The sequence below is a fragment of the Lithobates pipiens genome, unplaced genomic scaffold (genome assembly GCF_037356315.1).
Source record: "Lithobates pipiens isolate NorthernLeopardFrog02 unplaced genomic scaffold, aLitPip1_a1.2 Scaffold_23, whole genome shotgun sequence".
Classification (NCBI taxonomy): domain Eukaryota; kingdom Metazoa; phylum Chordata; class Amphibia; order Anura; family Ranidae; genus Lithobates; species Lithobates pipiens.
The window spans coordinates 193,026,400-193,042,534 of NW_027507785.1; the positions used below are offsets into that span (position 1 = coordinate 193,026,400).

At 42.2% G+C, this 16,135-nt stretch overlaps 1 protein-coding gene across 1 annotated transcript in view; it reads left to right on the forward strand.

The window, feature by feature from the left end:
- Positions 1-14,707, forward strand: part of CLCC1 (chloride channel CLIC like 1) — a 123,843-nt gene extending 109,136 nt beyond the window's left edge. Inside the window, exons 12-13 of the mRNA XM_077452698.1 lie at positions 2,272-2,595; positions 12,762-14,707. Coding sequence (XP_077308824.1) covers positions 2,272-2,595; positions 12,762-13,007 — 570 coding nt within the window. The 3' untranslated portion in view covers positions 13,008-14,707. The remainder of the gene's footprint in view (positions 1-2,271; positions 2,596-12,761) is intronic.
- The last annotated feature ends 1,428 nt before the right edge of the window (positions 14,708-16,135 follow it).

Genomic DNA, 16,135 nt, shown 5'->3' on the forward strand with positions numbered 1-16,135 from the left:
TCCTATAAATAGCAATAATAATAATAATAATTTTACTTGCATGGTGCATATGACTGAGTGACTCAAACTTCTAGCTCACTGGAGAAGGCGTAGTATTTATGTAGAAGTACTTTCCAATGAAGTGGTCTAAGCTTAGCTCACAAAGCATAGAACAAACAAATCATCCATTATATGCAAGGTACTGTCACAAATCTTCAAATAATCACTAATGCTTGGAACCATCCATCCAATAAGGGGGATCTAAAGCTCCCAACAACTAGGTCCTAGACAAGAAACCAAAAAGTACAGAGTGCTTCAATACATGGCATAAAAACAACCAGTACTCATACCAGCGTATCCAGAGCGGTCATCAGTATAACACACACATAATAGACATGCCACTGCAAAGTCTCCTGCACAGTGTACTTTAATTCCTGAAAACCGACCCTGCCAACCAGTGAGCCCTCGTAGGTCCCCTTTCACTTCCCTCTGTGTATAAATAGCTCATGCTCTGTCCCTCTATATTCACATTCATCTACATTCTGCTTTCTATCTGACACCCTTGCACTTTATCAGTTCACCCTTTGTTTGCTCTATATTTGCACTTCAGTCCCCTAGTACTTGGCTTTGTTTATTTCTCCCAATGTTCTATGGTCAACTGCAATCTCTTCCTTTCACTCCCTGCCAGCTTCCACTCTTCCATCTCTTTGCCCCTTCGTCCACGTTCAGCTGCCACTCCACCTCCTCTTTCTTCCCTCTGTAATGCATAAGGATGGATTCCCAGCGATGCAGTTTTAGTGCTTCTTGCATTTTGCAGATTTGCACTACAGTCCATTTAACATGGTTTCCTATGGAACACGTTCTGTAGTGAAAATCTGCAAAATGCAAAAAGCATTAAAAATACATAGGTGTGAATCCAGCCTAATAGAGCGGTGAATGACTTAAAGGCCAAAAACAATTCAGCCTAAATTAAGCCATCCATTAAAATAATGCAGCGCTTTAAATAAAGTCCATAAATGGTGAACAATAGAAAATGTCTAAAACGAAAGTACAAAAACAAATATCCAGAAAATAGTTCATAAAGTTGTGAAAAAAATCTAATATTTCGAAAATGTAAGTGATCAAATTCCACCACATGATCCGCCATCTAGTGTGTGATGGGCTCTTACCAGAGTTGCAGGACTCAATTATGGAGTCCAAGACGCTCAATGTAATATATTGGCATGAATCTGACATGGCATATCCTTTAGGAGCATGAAATGTCTAGTACTTCAAGTATGTCTCAGTAGATGTAGGGAAGAAGGTGGTGTGCATCTTGGATATAAATGAAAAAACATCCACTCGGTGTAAATCCATAAAATACTCTAATATCATAAGAAGGGATTAAGGGTGCTCACATTCAGTAAAAGGATAACAAGCTTAATAAATTCAAGGAAAATTATTCATGCATGGAAGTGGATATGTTTGTGTACACAGAAGGAACAGTGTGGCAACAGCACGTACGTTTATTTAAAGCACTGCATTATTTTTAGTAGTTGGTTTATTTACAGTGTGTCTGACTTTTTTGCTAGCGGCTTTTTTCACTATTTAAATTTTTGTCAATGCGTTTTTCTTACTATTAGCTCATAAGCCATCCATGAAGCTCGCTTTTGTTAGTACCTGAGAAAAAAACAAAAATTATGAAATATGAAAACATTAAAATGAAGTTAATTTTTTTTTTTATTTGTATTTTTTTTTTCCAGAGGTCGCACGTCTTACTGAAATAATATTACTGTATTTTGCAAACCCCACATAAGAGTATTTAAACGCAACATTTCAGTTTCCTGATGTGTGTCTGCTCTACCATTTATTATTTGAAAAAGTATCCTGTTCTCTTTGTATTGCTTCCTTTGTGTGAAATCCCTGATATATCTGCCAACCCCTCTGCTTTCCTATTAAAAACTGACCACACTAAGCAGGACAACACATCATGGTCGGTTCTCTATCTGTGCTGGGAACTCAGCCTGCTCTTCTCCAATTATTAGACTTGTTCTGACCCCCCATCCCCGCGCAGCCTTTCACTGGGAAGATCAGTGTGCTGCTGTGTCTCCTACCCAAGCTCTTATAAAACTGAGAACAGGGAATGTGATCACTTATAAATAAAAGGGAAACAAAGTGTTAATACTGGTTTATTTATTTTTGTTTGTTTTTTATATCTATACACAAATGTTTTGCCTTTCATTTCTATTTTAAATTGAATGGGTGGTTTTTCAAGGTGAAGATTTACAAACGCTTAACCAAATTCATCTTTAGTTTATAGAATCCATCTCTGCTAGTCAGCAACCACAAAGGAAACAATTGGCTCTAGAAAAAGGAATCAATGGCCAACGTATAAGGGATGAGTCTTCTGGACAATTGCAGAAAAAAGATGATTCTTTAGACCAGAGATATCCAAGTCAACAGCCAGTAAAGGAACTTCTGGAAGAGAGCCCTCTTGGATCCCAGGATCAGTGGGAAGAATCTATAAAAGACAACAAAACTCTTGATAAAATATCACATATTCACCAAGATTTCTCTGGCAGTCATGCTGAAATTAAAGAAAATCGGTTATCAGATGGGGAGACATTAGAAAACAAAGTAAGTGCCTTCATCTCTATTATACATATGCAGTTATGTCTATACTGCAAGAATGGTCTCTATCTAAGGCTACTTTCACACCTGAGGATTGTGTTTTGTAGGCATTTTATTTAAGGGCACATTTGTTAGCGTATACAAGCATTTTAGAAGCGCAATACAAGCATTTTACAATTCGTATTCAAGCCTCAGGCATTTTTTCTTTAGCCAATGGAAAGCACTAGAAGGAGGCCAGTTATCACAGGCTTACAAATGCCCAAAACACATCTGCAAAAACTCCTGAAAAACTCAAGTGCTCAATTTGGTAATTTGCAGTCCAAAAACACCCAAATCTGCCTCAAAAGTAGCTTATGTAGCTTTTGGAGCTTCAATCATTGAGCTAAAGGCTCATATGTGGATTTTGGATGTTGAGTAATGTGGAGCCTCTTTTTAAGATCTTATTACAAGTTGACCACATGCCGACCAACTCACATACATAAACATTGGCAAAGTGGCTCGTTCCCGCGAATTGCTGTACCTCACCTCCTTTAAGAACCATAGCAGGCGCATGTCTGCTGCACGGCAGGGGACCTGATGCGGGTGGCTGGCAGAGCGCCGGCCACCCGTGAACATGAGAGCCAGAACAGGGTTTTTGTGTATGTAAATACTCATATCTCTGTTAGTAGTAATTACGAACAGCGATAGGTCTCCTCCAGTCACTCCCAACCCCAGTTAGAAACATTTTTATTTTTGGGAGATGTTTATTATAGCAAAAAGTAAAAAATATATATATTTTTTCAAAATTGTCGCTCTTTTTTGTTTTATAGCGCAAAAAATAAAAACTGCATAGGTGATCAAATAGCATCAAAAGAAAGCTCTATTTGTGGGGGAAAAATTGTTTGGGTACAATGTCGCATGGCTGCGCAATTGTTAAAGTGAGGCATCCAGGGCTGAAGTGGTTAAAATAATTTTTTTGCTAGGAAATTACTTGCAATGGCGGTTGCTGCACTACTTTGTCACACCATATTTGCGCAGTGGTTTTACAAACTCGATTGTTTTGGAAAAAATACACTTTTTGAATTTAAAAAAAATATGACAACAGTAAAGTTAGCCCAATTTTTTTCTATATTGGGAAAGATAATGTTACACCAAGTAAAATGATACCCAACATGTAATGCTTCAAAATTGCAACCCCTTGTGGAATGGGGAAAAACTTTGGCACTTCTCTATTGTATCTATTGGCGATGTTTAAAAATGTCTACAGGTTACCAGTTTTAAGTTGGAGGCGATCTAGTGCTAGAATTATTAACGATTATCTAACAATCGCAGCGATACCTCACGTGTGGTTTGAAAACCGTTTTTATATGCGGGTGCAACTTTCGTATGCGTTCGCTCCTGCGCATGAGCTCGGCGGGATGGGGCGATTTTAAATAAAAATTTTAAAAAATCTTATTTATTTTACTTTTTATTTTTACATTGTCCATTTAAAAAAAAAATTGGGTAATTTTTATTCCTATTACAAGTAATGTAAACATCCCTTGTAATAGAAAAAAATGCATGACAGGACCTCTTTAATGTGAGATCTGGGGTCAAAAAGACCTCATATCTCACATTTACCCTTACATGCAAAAAAATGTATTTTTTTTTTTTTTATAAAAAAATAAATTCCCCTTTAACCACTTCAATACCGGGCACTTAAACACCTTCCTGACCAGACCAATTTTGAGCTTTCAGCGCTGTCGCACTTTGAATGACAATTGCGCGGCCATGCTACACTGTACCCAAATGAAATTTTTATAATTTTTTTCCCACAAATAGAGCTTTCTTTTGGTGGTATTTGATCACCTCTACGGTTTTTATTTTTTGCGCTACAAATAAAAAAAATACCGAAAAAATGTTCAGTTTCAAAACTTTGTAAATAAGTACGTTTTCTCCTTCACTGATGGGCCTACACTGATGGGCACTGATAAGGCGGCACTGATGGGCACCAATGATGTGGCACCAGTGAAGTGGCACTGATGAGGCGGCATTGATGGGCGACACGGATGGGCGACACAAATTGGCACTGATAGCTGGCACGGATGGGCACGGATGGGCATGGATGGGCGGCTCAGATGGGCATGGATGGGCGGCTCAGATGGGCATGGATGGGCGGCTCAGATGGGCATGGATGGGCGGCCCAGATGGGCATGGATGGGCGGCCCAGATGGGCATGGATGGGCGGCCCAGATGGGCATGGATTGGCGGCCCAGATGGGCATGGATGGGCGGCACAGATGGGCATGGTTGGGCGGCACAGATGGGCATGGATGGGCACTCATAGGCGGCACAGGTGGGCACTCATAGGCGGCACAGGTGGGCACGCATAGGCGGCACAGGTGGGCACGTATAGGCGGCACAGGTGGGCACTCATAGGCAGCATTGGTGTTATACTGTACTAATGGATGCCAGTCAGTGCCAAACAATAATGCATGCCAATCAGTGATGCCCATTGTGGGCACTGATTGGCATCCATTATGGGCACTGATTGGCATCCATTGTGTGACTGGCATCCCTGGTGGTCTAGGGAGGATTACCTTTTGCTTAGCATCCCTGGTGGTCTGGTGGCGTCCCTGGTGGTCCAGTGTGGGCATCCTCGGGGGGGGGGGGGGGGGGGGCTGTGAAGATAATCGATCAGCACAGACCCCCCCTGTCAGAGGAGCAGCCGATCGGCTCTCCTCTACTCGCGTCTGACAGACGCGAGTGAGGAAAAGCCGATCACCGGCTCTTCCTATTTACACTGTGATCAGCCGTGATTGGACACGGCTGATCACGTGGTAAAGAGTCTCCGTCGGAGACTCTTTACCCAGATCGTAGTTGCCGGGTGTCAGACTGACACCCCGCAACAACGATCGCCGCGATGCACGCCCCCGGGGGCGCGCATCGGCTAATAATCCTGATCACGTCATATGACGTCCGATCAGGATTATTAAACCACTTTGCCACCGTCAATTGCCTATAGGGCGGGCGGCAAGTGGTTAAGACCATTTGGCGGAAGTGACGTTTGACATCCCTTCCGTCATCCATTGGTATGGAGCCGAGTGGGGGCCGTTTTTCCTTCGCTCGACTTAGTCTCACAGGGGAAAGGACCTGATCATCTCCGCCACTACCAACAGCTCCGGTAAGTGGGGGGAGATGACCGGAATGCCGCCACAGAGACCACTTTTATCTGAAAGAAGACCGTTCTTCGGTTTAAAAAAATACCAGGGTTATAGCAGCTATCTGCTGCCATAACCCTGGTATTTTTTATGTATTTACCGACTTATAATGATGGCGGGCAGTTGGTCGTCATATGGTTGATCGTCATATGACATGAGCTTTCAGTGGATATAGCTGAATGATGCCTGCAGCTGCAAGTATAGTTTTTTTTTTCTGCTGGTGATTCCCTGCACAGTAAAAACAATCATAGCGGCTGTTCAGCCACTTAATTGTTTTACAGGCGACGTGTAAAGGGAAAGTGTAAGGTATAAAAACATTTCAATAAAACAAACAAAAAAAATAATAAAAATGAAAGCACCCTCGTGCTCGCACGCAGAAGCGAGCGCATACGTTCAAACCTCACAAGTGAGGTATCCCTGCAAACAGAGCAATAATTCTCCTCTGTAACTCTAAACTGGTAACCTGTAAAAAAAATGTAAAGTGCAGCCTGTGGAGATTTTTAAGTACTGAAGTTTGGTGCTATTTCACTAGCGTGACATGGGCTAACTTTACTGGTGTGTGTGTGTTTTGTTTTTGTTTTTTTTTCCCCAAAAAATTGCATTTGAAAAATTGCTGTGCAAATTACTGTGAAAATAAATTGCTGTTACCTAAAATCTTGCAATGCCTGCCATTTTATTCCCTAGGGCAGTGATGGTGAGCCTTGGCACCCCAGATGTCTTGAAACTACAGTTTCCTTGATGCTCAACTATATTGCAGAGTGCATGGGCATCATGGGAAATGTATTTCCAAAACATCTGGGGTGCGAAGGTTCGCCATCACTGCCCTAAGGTCTCTGCTAAAAATAAATAAATATGAGTAATTTTCTAGCAAAAAATGATTTTTACATGTATGAGAAGAATGGCAGAATTGGCACGGTATCGAAGAATGACAACATGCGTCTCTCTCTCGCTCTCCTGAGTTTGCCAGGAAGGGAGAGGGGATGAGTCATAAGAGGGCCAATGAGAGCTGGAGATGTGACTCTGTATGTCTGTGTAAATCTAGGAAGTGAACAGGCAGCAGCTTCAGCTGCCCACAGTTAAAATAGCTGAAGCCAGACTTAGTGGAGGGAGATTTCTGCAGCATATTTGGCAAGTACAAAATCACAGTATATATAAAATAATATGCAAAGTGGTTGTAGGGAAGCTTCAGAATGGCAAATATGTTTCCCTTTCATTCACTGACACAGCTCCTTATTCTTGACCATAGGGTTGTTCTGTCTAGTCCTCTCCTGAAGGTGGCCTAACAGGGTTTTTACGCCACCTTCAGGAGAGGACTAGACAGAACATGTTACACATGTACAAAAAAACAGAACTTTCTAGTTCCGCCCAAGGTTTTTTTTTTCTGCCTAGTGAAGGAGATGGACCTGGGAACCCTGCTGGACCATCGGTCCTGGGATTTTTTGCAGAAGTTTGCCTTTTGCGCAATCACTATCAACAGCCAGCTGGGTGACAGGCTGGATACCCTTATCCTTGTAGCCTCCCCAGCCTGGCCATCAAGCGTGTACAGACCATAGCTACCCGTGGGTCGGTCACACGTACCCCTCAGGCTCCAAGGGCGGCCGGTGAGCGCAACGCTCTGGGGCACACATATGGCCGGGCTACTGATGTCTGAGTCAGTGTGCCGTGGCCAGCAGCCACCCTGTACTCTTCAGGAGTGCGTCTGTGATGGAATGTCCCCAACTCATCCGGATGGTAAGTACAGCTCGCCTTACCTCGGTGGGGCTGAGCAGCTGGGCATTCCTTGGGAGGTCGATTCGGGGGTCCCTCTCTTCTCTCCCTGTCTTTATCCCCCCCCCCCATGGTGAATGCTGCGGAGCGGTGTGTGTGCCATATGATAGGGGTCCCGTGGGGGGCTCTCACCTTGGGTTGGGGCTGCACTGGGTGGCTGTGTCCCTGGGTGTCTGAAGGTCTGCACATGCTGATTGGCATAGCGCTGTTCTGCCGCCATTTTCTGTCTTTTTTCACTATCCCTCTCTGTGTACAGTTGTTTTCCGGCCATGTTTGGTGTGACTCAATGAGAAGCATGGTCAGGAACCATTTTACTGTAGTTCAGCATCCATTTTCCCTGTGATTATATCCTTTATACTGGATGCCTGGCAGCCATTTTGTTGTAGCCCAGCGTGGTTTTTATGCCCAGTGCTAGTCCCTGAGGCTCAGAACAGCGCGTTTTTTTTTTTCACTCAGACACCTGGGAGCTGACACGGGCACTACTAGCTGAGCAGCGCAGAACTCGCTCAGGGTGGTGAGTCCTGCGGTGGGGGCCCCTCAGCCTGCAGCAGCTAGGAGGGTGGGACTATACACCTGTCCTAAGTCCCCAGCAGGTAGCAGACAGGGTGGGTCAGCATGGCTTCAGAAACTGGTGTTTCTTCCCCCAAACTCCCGACAATTGCAATCGGCTCGTCTGCAAACAGTGCAGTGCCTTTGGACGCTTTGTCGGCGGTCTTTGATACGTTTGTTGCCAGGATGGAGGCGGTGCGTGGGCGCAAAGGTGGTAAAAAGTGGTTTGTGACGCGGCTCTGGATACCCTCCCTCTGTTATCCAGGGCTTCAGTATCAGCAATGGTGCTGAGGCGCCGGATTTGGTTAAAATGCTGGTCTGCGGACCAGGCATCTAAAAAAGCCCTGAGGGATCTACTCTTCCTTGGTGAGCTGCTCTTTTTGGAGCCTCGTTGGATGACATCATTAAGAATGCCACAGGTGGGAAGAGGACCTTACTCCCACATACCAGGAAGACTAAGGAGTTACGCCGTAGGAAAGGTCCCTAATTTTCCCGCTCATAAACGGCTTTTTCGTCCGCCCGGGGCTTTGGCTAAATGTCCCCAGGACGACCTCTGAGGGACAAAAGCATCCCTGGAACCGCAAGCCTAACAAGCCTGTGTGCAAAAGTGCTACCACATAAAGGCTTGCCCCTGCCCGTCTCAAGGGTGGGGGGGTCGCCTTCGGGAGTTTGCAGCCCGGTGGGCCTCTCGGCTGTCCGACCAATGGATCTGCGAACTGATTTCCTCTGGCTACAAGATAAGAGTTCCTCTCTTGGCCACCGAACAGATTCTTCACTTCCAGCATACCCTTACTCCCAGCTTGCCGGGAGGCCCTCATGGGGGCAGTAAAGGACCTGCTAAATTGTGGGGTGATAGTACCTGTTCCGGAGTCAGAAAGGCTCCAGGGGTTCTACTCCAATCTGTCTGTAGTCCCCAAAAAGGAAGGGGTACATCCAATCTTGGGCCTAAAAGCCCTCAACTGCTTTGTGAAAGTACAGAGGTTCAGAATGGAATCGGTTCGCTCAGTAGTCGCTGCACTCCAAAGGGACTCCCTGGCGTCTTTGGACATCCAGGATGCGTACCTGCATATACCCATATGCCCCAGGCATCAGAGGTTTCTGCGATTTGCAATTGGGGACGCCCACTACCAGTTTGTGGCTCTCCCTTTTGGCTGGGCATCAGCATCAGGTATTGGCTCCAATTTTGGCGTTGTTGTGACAACGCGGGATCGCAATCGTAGGTTACCTAGACGACCTCCTCCTGAGAGCATCTTCCTCCTCAGAATTAAAGGAGGATGTGGCGATCACCATGCAAACCCTGCAAGATTTTGGGTGGCTGTTGAACCTAAAAAGTCAGTACTCAGCGTTTGGATTACCTAGGTTTACTGCTGGACTCCATGGAAGCGAGAGTGTTTGTTTCTCCTTTCAGACAAAGCACCTTAAGCACCATTAAAGGACAAATATCAGCCTTGACTGTATTTTTTGTGACCCCTGGCATCTCACTCTCTAGTGAGCACTTTTGTTCAGGAGGTCTGACATGTAGTTCCTCCGGTGCGTCCACCATTACCCCCATGAGATCTAAACCTGTTGTTATCGGCGCTTCAGAAACCGCCGTTTGAGAACTCAGGGAAATTCCCTTGTTGACTCTTTCCCAGAAAGTGGTCTTCCTAGTGGCCATTATATCGGCCAGGAGGGTTTCGGAACTGACAGCCTTGTCTTGCAAGTCACCTTATCTGGTTATCCATACTTCCATCCTACCATCCTTCTTTTCTGCTGAAGGTGGTTTTGTCATTCCATATCAATGAAGACATTGTGTTACCATATCTGTGTCCTAAACCGACACATCCTAATTAGGTGGCCCTTCATTCCTTTGATGTGGTCTGGGCTCTAAGGGTGTATTTGTCTGCCACGGCTCCCTTTCGGAAGTCAGACTCTTTGTTCGTTTCGGTAGCTGGTCCAAAAAAAGGTATGGCAGTCTCGTCAGCCACCATTTCTAGGTGGAGCAGACAGATTGTGGTCCAAGCCTATGCCTTGAAGGGGCAGGTGCCCCCCTTTCCTATCATGGCCCATTCCACCAAGGCAATTGGAACCTCTTGAGCTTTCTGACATCGACCTAGTCGTCCGTTCACACCTTTACCAAATTCTACAAAGTGGATGTAAGCGCATCATCTGATGCCTGTTTTGGCCGCAAAGTTTTGCAGGCTGCCATGTAATGTTGCAATTGCACTTATTTATTTTTTTTCGAAAAGAAAATAGTTACCTTTTGAGTATAATGCACCGTTGCATTGTTGGCCGCAAGTTCTGATGCGGCTAGATAAGGCAGTGACTCCCCTGCTAGTGAGCACTTCTGGTTGTGGGTGAAGTTTTTTTTTTATGCAGTTTCCCACCCCTTGTTATGACACTGCTTGGGGATGTCCCCATGGTCAAGAATAAGGAGCTGTGTCAGTGACGAAAGAGAAAATAGTTTTTTTGTACTCGCCGTAAAATCCTTTTCTCTGAAGTTCACTGACTGACACAGCACCCCCCCCTATTGATTTACGTTATACTGCTTGTTGACATACTGAAGCTGCAGGAAGCAGACTGGGGGGAGGGGGGTTTACTGAAGGGACCGCCCCTTGGGCGGAACTAGAAAGTTCTGTTTTTTTTGTACATGTGTAACATGTTCTGCCTAGTCCTCTCCTGAAGGTGGCATAACAACCCTATGGTAAAGAATAAGTAGCTATGTCAGTCTGTGAACATCAGAGAAAAGGATTTTACAAAAGTACAAAAATCCTATTTTTTATTATAAATTTTGAAAATGTCTTGTATTCAGAATACAATGTGTTCTATGATTGGACAAGGGTAGATGGTGGCATACATCTTACAAAAACACCTTGTATACATTGAAAATAATTCAAGACATTTTCTATATGGACAAAGTACCAAGCGAGTGACCCCCTATTATCACTGTACAAAATGGGAAGTTGCAGCAGCAGTGCCTAGAAGGTCAAATCTCACACTGTATCTGGTCCAATTTAACTTCTAAATATAGTTTTTTTTCTGGTCTACTTGAATTGTGTTTCACATTTGTACACCTCATTGATGTGTGTTGGACAAAAAAAAGTGCATAACACTACACACAGGTTTGAATCCAGCCCTAATGTTTGGAGGGGGGGGGGGGGTGTTTAAATGTTAACCCTTTGCCACCATGTGTACACATATGCATCCTCACTGAAGTGAGTCTTCTTGAGGCCACATAAATGTGTGCGTTTTTGTGCTGGTGTGTGTAAAGAAAAAAATGGCTAGATCAAGATTTGATCTAGGTCAGTGTTTGAGTAAAACCCCTTTCACACTGGCACCACTTTCACACTGGCACTTTTCGGCTGAAGGAAGGGTTAAATGCACCCAAAAAGCACCGCTGCCAAAGCCCTTTGCAGGCAGGGAGGATGTGTACACAGCGCTCCAAAGATGCTGTTTGCATGACTTTTTCTAACGTCCTGCAAGCGCAACACCCCACTGTAAAAGCACTCCGGCTTTCACACTGGAGTGGCAGGGAAGGCATTTTTCCAGCGCTATTTTTAGCGCCTGAAAAAAGCCTCAGTGTGAAAGGGGTTCTCAGGGTCAGTATATTTTAGGTAGGCTTAAAAGAAAAAAAAAACTTTTTTTAAATTGGTTTGTGTATTTTTTAATGCACACTATTGTCTCTGTGCCATACTACGGGTACAAATAGTAAATAACATACACATATGTGGTATCGCTGTGATCATCAGGAGTAGGAGAATTAATTTTTTTTTTTTGATGGTAGGTTATGACAGTAGCAAAAAAAATGTAAAAAATACAGCTAAGTTTAAAAAAAAAAAAAATGAATATTTTGGGACAGTTTATTTTTTGCATTGTCAGGTGACAGACCAAAGCGGGCTAAAAATTAAGTATACACATCTTTTTTACATAGGTTAGGAAGGATAGGTAGCAGGAGGGGGGATAGAAACATTTCTAAGCATAGTTAGGCCATATTGATGATACAGAGGAGGTAGGATACTTTTTTTATTGCAAAGTTTTACTCAATGTGGATATGCATATTAGACCCTATAACACATCTGCCTGTTTACCCTTTCTCTGTTAATTAAAATCAATGTGACCTTAAAATAATTGTTATGATGATGCAAAGTAACATAGCCACTTTAGAACAGGCACTGTAAAGTGGCTGCTCCTAACTTGACAACTCCACCCATCTCCCTGCTCTTTTGATGATGCCTCCTTAAAATTCTGTAGAAACACAGACTTTCTGAAAGTCTTTTTGCATTGGGGTCTAGACCACGGATCTCCAAACTACAGCCCTCCAGCTGTTGTGGAACTACACATCAAATAAGGCATTATAAAACTCTGACATTCACAGACATGACTAGACATGATGGGAATTGTAGTTCCTGAACAACTAGAGGGCCGTAGTTTGGAGACACCTGGTCTAGACCATCCATTTCTCTGTGTTTGGACCTGACAATAAGTCACTCCATTTACCAACCATCGTTTTGTGAGGCGAGTATGCAGGTACCTAAAATTGGGGGTTTTAAGACTCTTTTTATCAATGGATCAGGAAAGTCATAATAGAGCTTTTTCACTTGACTTATTTTGTACTGGTTGCAGATTTCTTTTAAATTGTTGTGATTGCAGCTCATCAATGTAATGCAGTGAAAACATTTATAAATCTTAATTTGTATAGAGTCAATCCACTGGAAAAGTCAAAGTAAGAAAAGAATCTACAGAGGAAGAAAAGGATCAGCTGCTAATAAAAAGAGATGAACCCCAAAACCATGTCAGAAACAGTGAATTAATTGTGGAAGATATATATACAGATCCTGGACCTGAACAGGCAGAAGCGCTCAGTTTTGAGATACTTGAAAAAGAAAGTTCACAAGATGAGATGTCAGTAAAGCAAACAATGATATTAGAGCAAAACACTGCGTGACACCAAAAGAATCAAGATCCAGATTTGGTTAAGTAGCACTTAGTGAAAGATTGGCTTACCCCTTCGGCTTCTTTCAATTCACAGGTCCACTTGCTGAACTATTTGTTCCATGGCTCTTTATAACCATAACTTGGAATGTTTCTTATTAAAGTGGAACTTTTTTTGTGCTATTTACCACAGGGTAAATCTAAGGGTAATCTCCCTAATTGGAACACCGACATCTGTGTAAGTACTCTTCCAACCCATGTCGTGTTTCGAGCAGATGCTAGATGAAATGATCCCTTTAAAATAGCCGTCCGATTTGTAACATCTGCATTCTGACCCCCTTCTGGTAACTGATGGAGAGTCCTGCTTCTTTGATTGACTGACAGTTGGATGGTGCACTATTTTTTTTATTGTAAGTGCATTTTTTTTTTCATTTTTATTCATTAAAAATATGTTTTATCTGAGCTATCCAGTGTGATCTGTGCTTCTCTGCCACACTCGGCCAGAAAAACCTTACCATAGGTTTTTATTTTTTTATTTTTTTTTAATCAAGTAACTTTTATTGAAACAAAAGCACAAGGCATTACAATGTACAGGTAGTCGGCCACTCAACCTTCAATAGTGAGAAGGTTTCCATCTTTAATCTATTACAAAATTGAAGTTTTATTTTGTTTTAAGATCCTTGTACTTAATCTGTTTGCGCACGTAAATATCAATGCACATGTAATATTTAGAGTTTTATAAAAAAAAATATTTGGAAAAGAGCTGAAAATACAGATTACAGCTTGGTTTCAGAGTCACTTTTACCAAAGCTATGTAATATAAGGGCCTAAAAGTCTATTCAGATTGTATCAATCATGCGCGTCTGTACACTTCAAGATTGTTGGTAGATATAAAGAAGATCATACAATAAAACTGCAATGTGTATGGTCAGCTTTAGCTGGAATTTTATCTATCTGCTAGGTAATTTGTGAAACTGGCCATACAAGTTACAATGTGTGCAATGCTTTCTAATTTTACCAACAACCCTCACTTGATATACATTTCATGGCTTGTTGTTAGATCTTGCACCACCAAGTTTGTGTTCAAGTCTGAATTGGATTTGTGTGTGTGTAATCACATAAGTTCTTTCTTGCCAATTTTGCCCTCTCTTGCCACAACGCTTTTACATTTTGGTTATAAGATATTTTTGTACTTGGAATGTAATGTATTTAGCATAAAACACAAAAGTTTAAAGTTTAAAGTTTTAATATATGGGATTGAAGATGTCCGCAAAGGCTTATATAAAATAACTGCAAGAGTTAGGTTTAAAATAATAGTTTATGCTTGCCTTAGAACTGCTGGTTGCTAGACCAGGAGCTCTGAATATTTAGCCCACCACCACATACCAGTTGCCACACTACCAACTAGTGCTGCAGCTAATGATTATTTTCATAATGGATTAATTGGCCGATTAATTGGATAATCTTAAAAAAAAGTGTGGTGTTTAATTTAGTTAATATGGAAAGTATAAAAATTATTCTTAGGAAGCAATCTATAATTGACTCTGAGAATAACAGACAGAAGAGATATGCTGTGTATACTATTGGAGGTTGAATCTGGTAAATATCATTAGACTCAGAGATCACATTTTTTTATTTAAAGAAAAAAATAGACTGTGTTGTGGATTTTCAGACAGAACTGTAATATATTATATGCTGGCCATACAAAAACAATGTCGACAGCAGCTAAGAGTTTAATTCCATTACACTGGAAATCCACCCATGTTCCAGGCAGGGGTCAGGGATTAAGGAAGTATAAAAAACTGCGCCAACATACAAAAAATATTGTATACACCAACTTCCCAAAATAGAGAAAATTTGTAATAAATTAATAAATAATTGGTATACTTCAAAACTTATAACAAAATAGTGACAGTCAATATGAATCCATAATTAATGAGTTCATGAAAAAAAGTCCATAGATGGTCAACCCTTGCGATCCTATATAAAAACACCACGGTGGTTGCACACACTTGAAACTGCGCACACGTGCCCGTCACCTTATAGTGAGTGCGCTTACCAGATTAAAGCTTAATGAGAGCGTGGTAAATATATCCTTAGTCGCCACAGGGTACTCCTCCTCTTAATGGATCAGCACACCATAATTATGAGCAGTATTCATATGCACACATCTTATTCAATGGTCCCACAGATTGCTATCAATGGCTCAAAGGAAAAAGAGGGAACCGACATAGTGTAATACTGATAAAAAGTTTAATAAGAGCAAGAAAAGGTAGCACACTTACAAGAACATCGAGTCAGTAAAGCATGTACGGTAAAGCATAAAAAATTTGACAACGTCAACTTATGACGAAACGCGTCTGGGAAGGCACGCAGTGACGCCATCACGTTGCAGAAGGGGAGGACGGGCTCCCGAATGCCGGCCGGCTTTTTTTATGCTTTACCGTACATGCTGTACTGACTCGATGTTCTTGTAAGTGTGCTACCTTTTCTTTCTCTTATTAAACTTTTTATCAGTATTACACTATGTCGGTTCCCTCTTTTTCCTTTGAGCCATTGATAGCAATCTGTGGGACCATTGAATAAGATGTGTGCATATGAATACTGCTCATAATTATGGTGTGCTGATCCATTAAGAGGAGGAGTACTCTGTGGCGACTAAGGATATATTTACCACGCTCTCATTAAGCTTTAATCTGGTAAGCGCACTCACTATAAGGTGACGGGCACGTGTGCGCAGTTTCAAGTGTGTGCAACCACCGTGGTGTTTTTATATAGGATCGCAAGGGTTGACCATCTATGGACTTTTTTTCATGAACTCATTAATTATGGATTCATATTGACTATCACTATTTTGTTATAAGTTTTGAAGTATACCAATTATTTATTAATTTATTACAAATTTTCTCTATTTTGGGAAGTTGGTGTATACAATATTTTTTGTATGTTGGCGCAGTTTTTTTTATACTTCCTTATTGCTGTTAGGTGTGTGTATCCCACTTATTTCTGCTGCCTTCCTTATAGATTAATTCTAAGATTTTTTGTTTTTTGGCTAGCGCAATTTATTTTTCCCTTTATGCAGGGGTCAGGGATTGGCTGGACAGGGTCCATTATATGTATAAAATGGAAGAAGTGGTGGCC